The 15,761-nt window shown below is 38.1% G+C and overlaps 1 protein-coding gene across 7 annotated transcripts in view; it reads right to left on the bottom strand.

Annotated features, from left to right (window-relative positions):
- The window catches only part of TENM3 (teneurin transmembrane protein 3), a gene marked incomplete at both ends in the record, with an annotated part of 320,770 nt that overhangs the window by 64,505 nt on the left and 240,504 nt on the right, over nucleotides 1-15,761 (bottom strand). For 5 of the 7 annotated variants that reach the window (XM_081999412.1, XM_081999414.1, XM_081999415.1 and 2 more), the window contains one exon: nucleotides 14,634-14,819. In XM_081999412.1, coding sequence (XP_081855538.1) covers nucleotides 14,634-14,819 — 186 coding nt within the window. Of the gene's footprint in view, nucleotides 1-1,115; nucleotides 1,143-14,633; nucleotides 14,820-15,761 lie in introns of all 7 variants that reach the window. The other 2 variants (XM_081999411.1, XM_081999413.1) reach the window with 1 other exon arrangement.

Below are 15,761 nucleotides of genomic sequence, written 5' to 3'. Positions count from 1 at the left end.
CTGACTCCTTTCAACCATGTAGCTCCAAATTACAAACATTCCCAGAAAAAAAGTTATAAAGGGTGCTTAACTCCTGTCAAATTACTCTTAAAAGGCAGAGAATCAGGAAAACCTCTTGTGAGGAAGTATAGTGATGCTACAGTTATGGATATGGTGCCATCATGCCACGCTGAGATTAGTCTTGTTATTCTTAATCTTTCAGACTATAGCTGCTAATAGTATTTGTTGACGTATTGAGAGCTGTTTTTTTCTTAACCTTTCTTCCGTTTAATTTATGGAAGACTTACATATTTAATTGCAATACTAACAGAGCATTTTAGGAGTCAACTGGGTACACTCAAGACTTATTGCGTGAAAGCCTGGATATTGCCATCAATATTGCCATATTCTAATGAAAAAAACACAAATAAGGGATAGAGAAAGATACTCAAGGAAAGAGGGGAAGGAATATTTTAAACATTTTTCTAAATAATTTTTTCACCGTAACTGAAGATACAAGAATCTTTGCTGTTTCGTGTTAGGTTTTTGCATCCTTGATTCTTTTAATTGAAAATGTTGCATACAGTATACAAGCTTTTTCTAGCTTCATACAAAGTACAAGTCATAATTCCTATAAGATTTTCTACAATCAGATAAATAAACAAAAGCTTAAAAGCCTGGGGTATTCTATTGATTTGTCTAAATATAAAAACACATATCTATAATTAATCTGTTCTTTAGAACTAATGACACTTGTTCTGTGATAAGAGTATTGCTTTGCTTTGTTTCCTAAATATTTAGAGTCTTGTAGGTAGAAGTCCAATGACAAAACTAAAAAAGAAAAAGCACCAAACAGCAAAGGAATACTATCTTCAGTTTTTGGTTCAAACAAAATCTAGTACATGTATACAGTTTGTATAGAAATGTATAATTACTGATAAAATGTTATTATGTAACATAAGCAAGATTTCATTTTTAATTTGAGATGAGTTGAGAGTCATATGAGTTAAACCTATAATCCATGGAATGTATGTAAGAGAAGATTCTTTTGCCCAGACTAATACGTTTGTAACTATATATTCATATGAAAGTAGTACATGTAGGTATAGGCATGTCAAAGAGCAAATATACAGTACCTTTCACTATCTTATCCAAATAGTGAGCTTGAGAATTAGAAAGAAAAAAAAACAGACAGACATTTCAGAAGTGTCACATAAAACAAGAATTGTTCAGAATTCACATGCAAATCAAGCAGGTGCACCTGACATGAGAGGTCTTACATTACGAAATGAAAATGTATTTCAAAGCTTTTAAAAATGCAAGAAACTCTCCTCTCAGCAAACATCGTCATGATTCAGTGAAACTATTTCAGAAAGGAGGCCTGCAGAAGAAAGAGATGCTACCTTTCTGAGACTATGTTTTTCTTTTGACTTCTCTTCACATGCTTTGATTTTTACATATAACAAAAATATAATCAAAGCTAGTTAAAAAATTCAATTTTCAACACAATGTAAGAGTAATTACTTAGCTTATGAGCTTTAGAACACTGACCGTACTGGAAGATCTTTGATTTGCAGGTCACGTTATGACTCTCAGAGCATAACCAGCACACTATCTTAATCCCGACTAGATTAACAGGCTTTTTATGAGGAATAGTTTTCTTCGGCTTCAATTCAGCCACAAGTCATTCTTCTGAGCACACGCACCAGTTACGTAAAATAAGGTAGATTGTATATATGGGGTGGAAGAGGGTGTAGTGGGGTGATCCATTTCATTTGGAAAAACAGGTGAAAATTAAATTTAGGCTTTAGTTGTGTAAAAATAAATAACATGGTATACCCAAGAAAAGCAAGACTTTTTTCCATAAGTTACGACACTTAATATTTCACCAAAAAATCTGAGGAGGCAGATGGATGAATGACAGATGGAGCACAAGATGGATTTAAAGCAGCAGGCTCTACTTTTAATACATCAAACACAGCAGAGATGGGTTATGTGTTCCCTCCTTGCTTTCAGGAAACAGACATCAGCTGCAGTTGTGTTAAAGGGGTTAATGTCATATAGCAAAACCATGTAGGACAGGTCCATCGCAGGCTACCGAACCCAGCCACCCGCACATAAGGCGCCGGGTTATTACAAACTATTGCAGTGGGGACACACCAAGCTGAGGTAACAATGTTGGATTTATCCCCCTCTTTTTGCTGTGGACAAGGTCTCTCAACAGAGCTTTCATGGGCTCTCGTACTTTCAAGATTTGACCTTTTCTAAACCCCTGCTGGATGATGGCCCCTGTCTGGCAAGTACTCTCTCTTTTCTATTATCCCTCAACTTTGTGTATTGGATGGATAAGAAAGGCATTTCCAACCATGGCCCTTCCTCCAACTTAGATGAATGGGAAAAATCTCTTCCCGAGCCTAAGGAGGGAGGTGATAAGATACGTTGTCTCACAGAAGCCACAGTCACTGCTACAACTAAGAGGTGGAGACTTTCTAGTCCCTCTCTTTCCAAGAAAGTGTCAGATGTCCACTGCACAGTTTTGTTTTTGGTTTGGGTTCCGCCCCCCCCAAAGGGTAAGGTTAAAGGGAGACAAAGACAGATGATGAAAACATCAATTACAGAACATTTAGAAGAGCAGCAACAAACTAAGTAGCTTATCATGTTAACTGCAAACAAAAAGAAAAGTGATACAGATGCATTTCAGGGTGGATCAAATTCTTCTCTTACTCATCCAATATAATTCCCCTTGCTCCTACACAGTTGCTCTTAGAACATAGTATAGTATGTGGAGGAAAAAATCAACCTTTATTCCATAAAATGGAAGCAATTAAGTCTGTCTGGGGAATGCATCTGTCCACCAGTGAATCACTAAATGCCTCTACAAATGTAGGGGTAGGTAACAAAACAGAACATAAAAAAAAATTCCTAGACAACTGAGAATAGTTCCTACAAACCCAGGTCCCCACATCCTATTTCCTTTCAGAAATCCAATCTACATTAAAAAAAAAAGGATTAAGAAAATGCTCTTTAAGATTTTTTTTTGTATCCAGTAGTGTTATAAGTAGTCTGGTTTCCAGTCCATAAACCTATAATGCTCAGAAAACAAGTTCCACCTTCCAACATCCTTTTACTCCTGGTCAGCTGACATTAAGGACAACATTAGAAACTATTCTGGTTAACATGCAGCATCCTCGAAGAATCAAAACACAGAAAATGAGTGACCAAAACCAGTATAACTTTGCAGCGAAGTTTAACTAGCCATGCTGCCTTCCTTACCTTCACTGCAACTGCAACAGGAATGAACCCGGCTCTGTGTGTCAGTACAAAACACAAGTCTTTTTGCCCTCTGCATAGAGAATTCTAGAATCTCAGCAGATGCTCCTTGGCAAGATATTTACACATCTGGCACATGTGGGTTATATTAAGTCCTTAAAAAGTCTAATTATAGACTGGACAATATCCCTACAAGGGTTTTCTTGCAGGGTTTACGACTGTGAAATTTAAAATCTTGCTATTATTTCCAGGACTAGAGGGACTTCATATAGACCCAAATGGAATGAAGAAAAACAGAAATGAAGATACAAAATTTGTACGTTTTCTAGGATAGTCAAAATCCAGGAAGTTTGTAAGTGGCATTCAGAATTCATACAACATAAAATATAAATGGTATTACGAATGTGTGTGGATATTTATATAAATATGTGGCAGATAAATGTATTTTACAAAGAACTGATAAGAGTCAGGCAAATTCACATTTAACACGGCATATTTCATAACCAGTCAGAACCGAGACTTTTTTTTTTAGTTTAATGCCTCCCATTAGTCTCCTATCAGAGATGTAATTCACTGTCTTCCTTAGATTATTCATATGCTACTTCCTCCAGGTATGACAGAATAGTCACAGACTAAAAGTACATATTAAATCCATTTATCCCAATCAGCTCCCGTTTAAATCAGCATAAGTCACATACCCGTTGATTTGATGTTCCTTAATTGGTACTTATAACACTGCTTTATTCTGATTATTCTGTCATAAAGGATTGTAACGGTGACATGCTTCTAAATGCATAGCAATTTATATTTCTGTTGGTTTACATTATTATCCTCCACCAGACATCTTCACCCATCATAATCTTTGCAACCTGAACACTAGACTACCACATGCCACGTGTTTTTTGTAGCGTACACATAGTCCCATTACAGTGTCAACTCAACAGCTCCACAAGAGTCATGAGGTGCTTCGCCGTACGAGCAGAATTTGACCTCACAGCACCACCGGACATGATGCAAAAATACAAAAGAATGGGATCAAACCCACGTTGATTGAGGTCTGCCTAACTCAAAAACTATTTTTAAGGTTTTTGCTTCCTAGATCTTGAAAGCATGAGCCGAACCCCTGCCTCTTCTCCACTAATACTATCATCTTTCTCCCTTCCTCACTGTGTTACAACCTCTCCCTCTAAAAGATAACAGAAAGGAGAAATAAGAAAGAGAGAAGAGCACCAAAGGGGGGAATAAAAAAAAAAAAGATGATGAAGAAATAATTTCAGTCTGCAGCATCAACGAAGAATGCTGTTCTGCTCCTCTCCCAGCAAACTCAGCTTTGCTTATTCTCATCTCCCACAATTCAGCACAGCAATCCCCACTCACTGGCGAACGACTGCTAACACGAACTTCATGCTCCCCAACACAGACCTTCTACAGGAAGATGTGAACAACATATGATGCATCAGTCATGTTCAGACTTCTGCATAAACTTGTACTAAATGTCATATAAGGAGACAACGGGTCAAAAAGCTATCTTAAATTTCCTGGTAGAAAAGCTGACTGCAAGCAAACTACGGTGTGTTGATAGTATCCTGTCTCCCTTAAGCTTTCTACACATCTGTCTATTACTTTATAGTTCTGAAGTTTTAATAACCTCACTTAATGTTTTCATTGATTTCTAATACTTCGGGAAAACTTTGTTTACAATCCATATGACAAACATACACCCCCACATTACTATCATGAGAGTGGCAAATTCACACACCCAAAATTTAGGCAATGCCGGGTTTATGGCCACCTGTGCAATTTTAATAACGTCCTTCCTTGGCCAATGCATAGAACTGACAGTCCTCAGTCAGCACTCACTTTCTCATGAGCAACAAATGGCTGATTACTTAGTAAAAGGCACACCATGCTAACCTAAACATAGAAGTAACAATTTTCTTATAGACTTTTTTATCATCTTCCTCTCAAAATCAAAATTATTTAGTACAGTATCTGCACGCTACTAGTGTGAGCAGAGAATGTATTCTCATCTCATTTTACCAGTGGGTAACTAAAGTATAGAAAGATTAAAGTGAAAAGTATCCACCCGTTTGGCTCAAAACACCTATGAAGTGATTTTTCAAAATACTTAGAATTACATCGGATTTCACACACAAATCAGCATTTTAGCAACGCACACACAAGGCGGTCAGGTCCCCAGGAAATGAGGAACAGTCAGAGGACACTCTTTTAAAGTTTGCCTTTGTGAATGACGAACAGAAAATACGTGGCAGAAGCAAGGGTGTAATCCAGTTCTTCAAAACCATTCTTAACCAGGAGATCGCCCTGTGCAGAAGTCTCTGGCACAAGTTAAATAAGTTTTTGCATGTGACAGCCCTTCACAGCCTCGCAACGTTCTTAAACCAGGTCTGTTTGGCACAGAGGGAGAAGTAGTTAAAGATATCATTATGTTTTTGTATTACAATTATATATATATGCTATAATTAATGTATGTTATATCTTTTGTTATATGATACAATGATAAAGACACACAAAAGTGTTCTCTTGTGGCTTCCTAATCTTCCGTTCTTGATTTCGCAACTTTACCGATGTTCTTTTAACATAGTTTTTGGGCATTCGAAAGTTCTCGAGTCCTATGCACATAAAGTAAACTGAAAAAAAGGACGGGGGAAAAAAGAGATTCCAATCTGTGACATTAAGTTTTTTTCATGGTGAGCAACAGGGAAGCTTAGATGAACCACCTACGCTTCTGCCATTTGTGCTAACAAAGTGTTACGAACATTATTTCTTACTCCCTGCGCAGCCAAGCAGTAGCAGGGGATGAGGCACGCACTTTATCAGTGGTTTCACAGACACTTGCCAACAGAAGAGAAACTCTAGAGAGTTTCATTGCAAGCTTTAGGGAGAATGCAGTTTGTGTAAACAGGTCTTTGTGCTTGTTTGGGGGATAACTGGTACAAAACTCAGAGTTGACGGCTCTGGCCTGACCCCTCTAACCTATTCAAGACTCAGGCCGTGGTGGTTTACTTCTCCTGACCTGGCTACCAGATCACCCTTAAGTTCCTCTCATTTCCACCCAGCCGAAGTTCAACTATTCTGACAATCAAAACATCTCTTGAATGTACAAAACTTATTATCTCTTGTGATATTTAAACCCAGCATATGGGTTTGCACACCAGACTCAGGGAGTGGCGTATTGATTCCTCTAAGTAACTGCTTTTACTCTCAAAGAGTGACTAAAAAAAGCCATGCATCCATGTGCAATTTCTGAGGAGCTCCATACCTCTACCAGAAAATTTACAGCAGTCCAGATTTCATGACATTTTAAAGCCACTGTTCTACCTTGTCTTCAGAGCGGTTCACTCATGTCAAATTCATCATCCACTACAGCCTTTTCTGAGTTTCTTCTGCCCGGCGAGCTGCTTCCTAACTTGGATTTGTGCAGTTGATTATTCTTACTTAAGCACAGAACCCAGCATTTGTTGAATTGCACCTTATTTTTCTGCATAGCCTGTGCTATTTGTTAACATAATTTTAAATTCTTGTCCTGTCTTCCAAAGTGCTTGGGGGCAGCAGGCTTTGGTATCATTTGCAAATGTAATTCTCTCTATTCATCACTGAACAGTACTGAAAGCACATGTTCTTCCACTGTAAGCAGCTCACGGTCATCATTCTCTCTCTGAGTTTGTAAGAACCTTGTCTTAGACATACCATATGTTCCGAGCATTGCTGCCAATAGAGGAGGATTACAAACACTCTTTCCTTTTGATACTTTTTTACTCCTAAATTCCCATCTTGCCCTTCTTGTAAAGGAGAACACATGGATGCAATAATAGTTTCAGGCAATTTTCTTTGTTTTCCTCCTTACATAGGCCAAAACACAATCCTCACCCTGAAATCATATCTTTTTCATCAGTTCTGCACTCTTCTCCAGTGTCTATGTAGACCTGCAGCAGCGATATCTGCTGCATACATTTCTGCAGAGAGACCTGAATTCACTGCAATTTATCCCTTGCCAAAACGGCAACTGTTCTTTGCAGCAAGCATTTATGGGTTTTTATGTACAAGGACACATAAGCCCACTAGCCTTTAGATTTTTTGTTCTGTAGTTCATCCCAATTTTATTATGAAGTAAGATTTCTCATCATTATTACTGGATAGCCACATGTATCTTAGAATCAATTCAGTTACTGTTAAGGATATATATGAAGTTTTGGACTCCCAGCGAGTTCATGAGCAGTGTTGTTTCCTATTTAACATCTACTTAGCTGAAAAAGGATTTAGAAGAAAGGCTATACACCATCAAGGATTTCAAAATGTCTCACACATATAGGCTGAAAAAGTTCAAATACCTGTTTGAGACCTCTGACAAACTCACAAAGACCTGCCTCAGACAGATGCAGATAAAATCTGACGCTTACATTAAGAACTGCATGAATGGTAAATTTGGCTTGAAAACATATTAGGGGACGGAATGGCATGGAGAGCATTATTGTTTCCATCTTTCTTGCTGACTGGAAGTACTTTCAGAATGTGCCTGAGCAGCATGCAACTATACAACGTACAAAAGCACTTACTTTCTGGCCACTTCAGCTCAAGTAAGCTTTGCAACATGCTTTAAAATTCTTCACATCTCAGAGGACTCTACTGTTTTTGGAAAATGTGCCTAACTTGAACTTCACATGTGGTCCTCATTTAAATGCAAATCAACCAATTAGCAATTTAAAGTATGCTAACAGACAATTTGTATTTGAGATACTTGGTCTTGAAATGTGTTAAGGTCTGACCAACAATTCATTTTTTTTTCACAGCTTCACACATGCACTATCTTAAATCTACCTGGTAATTGAATACTTTTATAGCTACCCAATGTAAAAATATTTTGCATATTCAAGGCTTGGCCTGGCAAATTAGTAACATGCCCTTCAGGCACAGGAAAGATCAAAAACATATTTGTTCTAAATTTAATGAAATCTTGTTAAACTGTGGTTATCAGTCCTTTGGGCGCCAAGAAAGTAATTTTCTGTTTTTCATGGAGTTTTTGCATTGAGGGTACAGGTATAAACATTGTGGTGAAATCCCAATTCCAATGTAGTCAGCTGTTCTGAAAGTAGGATTTCACTCACAATGTTGTGGTGAACTAACCGGTATTTGATACAATTGGTTTTGAATCTTTGGTTGATTTTATCTGAGAATAAACTGTGTGAATGGCAAAAGTCATACTTTCATTCAGATATAGTCCTGTATCCTACTTTTAGGATGAAATTTGTACTGAGGTGTAATTCCATGAACTCAAAACTAAGGAAAATCGTAAATTTAGGAATCTTTATAATTACAGAATATATCCATAGAGCAGTGATTATTCTAATTTGAAGGATAAAAATCTCCTTCTGATGAAAATTCTAAAATCTCAAAAGAACCTTAAAATTTATGAAGAATACTTGGCATGAAGGCATTAAGGTACATTAAATACCTGACGCATTAAAACACTATGAAATGTGAATATGCTCAGTAATTTAAACTTTGGAGAAGAGTAAACCATGCTTGGAAACAGAGCATCAGTACTAAAATGATGGAGGTCATTGTAATACTGGTTATCCACGCTGCTTTCCCTCTAGCCTGCAAATGTGGAGAAGATCAGTCAAATTGGTCCATGGCTTACTTTCTCAAGCCCATACTCCAAAAATATGTAGTGTAATGATATATAGCCATATCAAGTTTTCTATAAGCACTTCCTTATATTAACAGGAGGAACATACTTGTCTTGACTTGCTCTCTGATCTTATAAAGAGAGAAAGCATCACTTCCCTGTAGTCATATTTGAAATCTGGAATATAAGGAGCCCTAAGCTAAACACGTGTTGAAAAGAGCAGGTGCAGACCACGTAACTTAGTGGAGAAGATTACGTCTTAGCATTTCTCAACACTAGCAGTACCTCTGAGCTTACAGTGCTCATGGCCTCATAGAAAACCAGCACACAAATGCCTTCATGTTCGTCCTAGTCAGAAAACCATTTTAATTAGTCACCAGGACAGATTCTGCACTAATGGAAACACTTATGGGAGTGGGCTTTATATGTTGAGTTTTTTTTCATAACTCTGAATATCTAAACCAGATGACTTTTCTGCTTTTTTTTTAGCTAAAAGAGCGGAAACTAGAAATTTCTTGCTGAAGAAAGTTTATTTTTGGTTTGACTGGTTTGAATGTCATGTTAGTGTCTTTTCATGCAAAGAAAAAGGTTAAAATAAATTGCTGTCCCTTGTTATTTTTTTCTCAGCTAGACTTTAGGGGAAATTCTTAGACAATAAACCAATTAGATCCCAATTCTCACCGGAATATAAACATATTACAAGCAGTACACTTCTACAGTGGATCACCACTGGATTTGAATTTCAGTTCTGTGTACGAGATAAAGTAGCCTCATGCAGCACTCAAAAGTAGCATGAACGTACCACAATGCTAACTTTAGCCCTCCTGAGGGATTAATATGAATGCTTAATGACATTAGTCCACATTTAGATCACTTATGTTTAACGACATGCTTTCCATGCATACATACATAAATATTAATTTTGGACTGAAAGGTAATCATTCAACACGATAACAATTAAACAGCTGTAACCTGTCTTGTGTTAAGTAATGGAGCTGCAGGCAAGCTCCATAAACAGATGGTCTTACCCACCCATGCTTAATGTTAAAGACTTTAAAAAAGAGATGTTGACAAATCTGAACAAGAAGGCATAGTTTTAATGCAAATGGGCCAATTTGCAATTTAGATTACTCTAACACTAATTTGGTCTATAGAAAAAATTAAGCTGCATTGTAAAACTGAGATGTTACACAGCACATGGATATAGCAGATTCCCCACCAACATAATTATTTACTAATTCCATTCAGCTAACAGAGTTTAATGGAAAAGCAGCTGGAAAAGTATTCATATTTATAGACTTCCTATGACAGTTACTTAATTTACTCATGGTACATGCCAGTTATGTCACAAAAAATAATAGACTTTCTGAAATAATATCTGTTCCAATCTCACAAAACAACTACTCAGACAGGAGAGGGTCACTGAACTCATTGCAAGCCAGGACAGAAAGGAAACAAAAACATATTTTAGCAGAACTGTGTTATGAAAACTTAATTACAGAGCGAATTTTCATCCAGGCTATCACTTGGGTACCAGCTGTGCATGTGCGGTCTGGTATCACACTGAGATGCAGGTTGAGCTTCACAAAATAATATATAGATGTTCACCTCAGACCTATGAAGGTCACTCTCAGGCCAAATAAACAATTGACAGGTGATTTTCCATAGCTTTGCAGTAAACTGTTGATTTAACCTGCTCCCACGTGGATACAGGAAATGGTAAAACATTACAGCTCTCAGGAGGGAAAAGACAGTGAGCAATTTAGATGCCTTAAATTGTTTAGTATTTGAAACATACAGTACCAGTGTTTATTCAAACGTGTAAGATGATAAGCAACAGCAAGAAATCTTGAGTTTTGTTAATTCTTATGAGTTTCATTTCACCACAACACTGAGCATGTAGTTATCTGCTTGAAAGTGTGTGTTGAGAGCAAAGGCAACGGCTCACAAGTGTGGCCCACATCAGGTGTGGTACTGGGTACTGAAGCTGGAGCTACCCTGTGCCAGAGATGCACAATGGAAGAGTGGATATCAGCAACACACACCAGGTTTACCACATTAGTCAAGACAATCTTGCCCACCTTACCATACACATTGCTTCCAAAAATAAAAAAAAAGGAAAAAAAAAAAGCACTTTATTTAGTCTATTCTGTTCTCTCTCGCAAATCAGAAGTATATAAAAGATATATGTATATTATTTCCCAATTCTAGTCTTGCAATCCTGCTTTATGGAAGCTCTGAGGCTTGACTCAGGTAAGCAGACATCTAAATTTTTTTCTGCACAAAAAAAAGCAAACCCTTGCAATCACCTATGACTTTGCTTCCCAGTGTACTGAAGTATTGAAATAAAAACAAAAAAACAGTCTCTGGAAGTTTAGAGCAATTAGAATTTCCTTTGGCCGAACTCCCTTTTGAATATCTTGACGTATACATAAAAATCAGCATAACTCAAGAAGTAATCTAGGGTTTAAAAGATATCAAGAGAGGAATAAAACTAAGGAATACCTTGTTTTAAATAAGGTGATACGTTTGTTTTTTCCTTCTTTCTATCCTTTAACACATGTCAACTAACAATACAAACAGTGGGCTAACCGAAAATGAGACTGAACAGACATTCAGCATTTAGAATTACATAAAAATCATTAGTTGAGATGCAAAACATTTTTACCATTTTAAATGGCATTCACCCTTCGCAAGAATACCACAATCTCTTTGATCAAATGAGTTACGGATTTAGATGATTCAGTACGCATTCCAGTTAGTACCTCTGTGATTAATGCATACCTATCTACCCCATTTTGTGCATCCAGCTAGAGATCTGCTGGGCTATCCCTTTCCCGAAAAGTGAATGAAGTGAATTGCCCTTCAAATTTACAACTTCTTTGGAATATTCCTTTCCCAAAGAAGCTGTAAATTTAGGCCACTGCACTTCATGTGACTTCCAGCTAATAGCTGCATCAAACAAATGTATCTGCATTTCTCAAATACGTCACACTACTGCAGCTAAATGGTTAATGACTTTTAGAAATGAGAACAATGCAATTAGTTATTTTTAGACATAGAAAGGGAGAGTGGGAGCCTTTCATACACACAACACAAATTACATAAATATTCGGCTACCAAGTTGAGAGTTGTAAGCAGCGTAAAAATGCCTGGGTTACAAATGGAGGGTCACAATTAACAAAACTGGTTTGCAATAGAGAAACATTCTGATGTCCCTTGCATTTTGAAATTTATTGCTCAGAAAGAGCTACTATCTACTCTAGGACAGGTGAGAGACAGACAATTTGACTCTTCATTTGCCAAGCTGAGGAGGCAGCAATTTTTACTCCACTAAGTGAAAACACTCTTGGAAATGAGCGATAAAATGACCTGGTTTCTCCATAACACTGGGCCCCTGAAGAAAACAGCTCTAAGAAAAATAAATATAACAGCAGGCTAGAGCCTGTACTTCATTACTTGTCTTGGAGGCTGTAAGGGCAATATAAACAAATCAAACTATCTTTACAGCAGCCGCCACAAAGTAAACACCCATTTAAAGCATAAACAGGTGGGAAGACAGACCTGCTCGCCCAGTGCTGAGGAAAAACTTGTTTGTGCTTAATATGTTGGAAAAATTGTTCAAGAGCAGTTCATCCGTGTATAACTACAACCCTTGAAATGCTGCCAAGGTCAGTGAGACCAACAGCAGAGCGATCTGCTGAGTAATTGCTCGTTGGCAAGTTAAAGCGGTCAAGGGAAAGGCTTTATCCTACTTCTAAAGACTTATTTTATTTTATTGTTCAGAAAGCAGTTCTCTGCCCACCTCTCCACTTTGTCAGCATGTTCCCTGGAAGCTCCTCAAAAATGTTAACCCTACTGATTCTCCCCAGGATTCTGCAGACGCACCTTGGTCCCCCCTCCCTCATATGTCTGAGCAATCTCATTAGTAAACAACAAAAGAAATCAATTGTGATTTCTGTAAAAAATAATTCACAAATCAATCTTACTACTTCACACCTGACTCCCTTCTACAAAATAAAATCTTGCCTTTGTCTTCCTGCTGCAATGATGTGGGTATCAATTAATACAGCTGAAACAGGCCCTCATTCTCCCTGCCCTCAAATCTCACACCACTGTTTCTCGAGACCACCAAGTGCAGCACCACCAGCCTGCCTCCCAGTCAGGGCTGTAAGCTGCCCGGGAACGCAGCTTTGGGCCTTCTTTCTAGATACTCATGCCCCAGTGATGGTTTAGCTGTGCTAACGCATTCCGAGTTACAGCCCTTTCAAAACATCCACAGAAGGAAAAATTCTCCAGCCTTTTTCACTTATGGCAAAAGCAAATCATGCTATATTCACTCCATCCGCTCTACCACTATTAGACTCACTGTCCTATCCTGTTGCTTTGGCTACATCACCTCTTTTAACTGACTCTCCTCCATCTCTTCAAACATAAAACTATGGGGTTTCTCCTTATTGGAATTTTTTTTTGACTATTCAGATTATTGGTGATTTCTCCATCAGGAGTGTTAACTCCTGCCTTTGCCTGACCTGCAGTTACCTCTTTTGCTGCCTGTTCAATCCACCTCTAAGTGCTCAGCCATGATGCTTCCCACAGCTGGGAGATGTGCCCCATAAATACCGGTAGAGCCATTTCTGTTACTCCTATGACAGCCTTCGCTGAGCTTTGTGCAATGCTTACCACACATTCAAGTACAAGCTAGTTGTCTCTTACACTCAGACCATTGCCAGTACCTTTGTCTGTGCTTCCTACCTGTTGTCACACAACAGTTTCTCTGTGTGGCTATGCCAAGACAAAAATGGTTTGGATAGGACCCTCCTCCTCTGTTACAGGCCTGTTACAAAGTGGGATTAGTGTGGAAGGGAATTTCTCAGCCCTACATCTATACAAAATCAAAATAAAAATGATAAAACTTTTTGGCAACTCTTCCTCCACTTTTTCTTAGTCCCCTTATTTACATGCATAGTTTCCCAAGCTAGCTCACTGTGAAGCCTTGTGCACTGGAAAGGGCTATCCCGCTGCATATGGGACATACAGACCGCAAACAATCAAGTAAGAAAAGCTCCGTTGATTAAGGCACGATAATTTCCAAAGGTTTCCAGGTGCTAGAAATAACTCAGTTACAGAAACACAGAAGCTCTAATAAGGATGGCTTCTTCTCAATCAGCTGCATTAATCTGCTGTTACATTATCTACATGTAAGACATTCGATGCAATTCTAAAATAGAGCATTATGTTGACAAGAAAATAATTTTGGGCAGCTAGATCATATTTATTACAAGGTGGAAGCGACATTTTTGTGTAGGCGAGTCACTTTTTAGAGCTGCTTCTCCACTAACGAAAAAAAAAAGAAAAACAAGAAAAACAGGAATCTTCATTTGAAAACAACATAAAGCTATGACATAAAAATAGAAAAGCACAAATAAAATAATATATTTACAATTTAAAATAAAGGTAAACTCCTCCTCAGCAAAAGGCAGTTAAAGGGAAAAGGCTGAAAAGGAAATTCTTCCACCTCCTTTCCATAGCAAACTAGGTACGAAGAACTGACGAGCCGTTATATAACCATTCCCTTTCTTAAAATATCAACTCCTTTACACAGACTGACAGGTGCAAATACTCCGTTTGAAGAAACCAGCTTCAAAGTAATACACGACTTATTCGGATGCAGCCAGCAGCACTGGCTGTTTGGATTTTGCAGCGAAGACAGGGTAAAGCAGAGCCAGCCTACCAATGGTACAGTGCTCTCCGTTCCATCCCTGGCTACATTCACACTTCCCGTCTTTACAGGTGCCGTGCTCCGCGCAGCGGGGATGGCAGGCTCTCTGGTTGCAGGCTGCACCTGTCCAGCCTTCCTCGCAGCGACACGTGCCGCCCATGCACACACCGTGTGTGCCGCAGTCCACCGAACAGATTTCTGGATTCGAGAGGGGGGAGAAAAGGAGGAAGAGAGTGCATATGGGAGAGAGAGAGTACGCATTAATTAGCAGCGCTGCATTTTAATTCGACATGTGAAGAATAAGAAAGGCAAAATCTTTGAAATTTAAATCAAAGGAATTTACTGTGAAAGGCATTTTCAGGTAGGACCCACTAGAATACAAAGTTTTATCTCTATGCTAATGGTCACTTAGTTATTCAGCAGCCTTAGTGGTGCTTAAGTGTCCGCAGCTCTTCTTGAGCTTCTGTTAGCTTGAAGTAATTTTCAGTCGTACTTTTTGGGATCAGATATGTCTTAAGAGTAACCTTTTGTAACTTAGATGATATGGCACTTAGACCTACTGGAACTTACAGTGACTAAACGTACCATATACCTAGGTCATTGTGCATTGTGAGTGAAAATCCAGTGTTAAAGAAAGTTCATTTTAACAAGGTTTCCTCTCCCTAGCCTGCTCCCTGTTTTTTTTCAAAGTAAGAATGTGCCATTTCTGACACATTTTTTCATTACAAACCATCAGCCTTAGTGTGACAAATTAGTACTATGCTGGCATACTGACACATCTGTGAAATACAAAAGATGATTCTCTTTTACTTTCAGTAAATTTGTATCAGTGACAGCCAAGAACAGTCTGGTTTAAATAATAGATTGTTCAAAAAAAATAAATCAACATACAGCAATTTAACTTGTCATTTACATATAGTAACAGGATCTTGTAACTGATAGAATAATTGAAAAATATGTTAACAGCCAAAGGTAGTCAGAGGCCAACAAACGCATGTTAAGTCTCAGCTAATACAAGATGATCATTTAGACTGCCAGATTTTGCATTTACAGTTTTGGTTCATTTAGTCAGACTCCATCAAACCTCACTTCTGCTAAGCAGAAAACAGAAAAACAAGAGGAGATACAATACAGCCTGAG

This window comes from Phaethon aethereus (assembly GCF_964289735.1).
Source record: "Phaethon aethereus genome assembly, chromosome: 4".
NCBI lineage: Eukaryota > Metazoa > Chordata > Aves > Phaethontiformes > Phaethontidae > Phaethon > Phaethon aethereus.
This window is presented reverse-complemented; position numbering and strand designations above follow the sequence as displayed.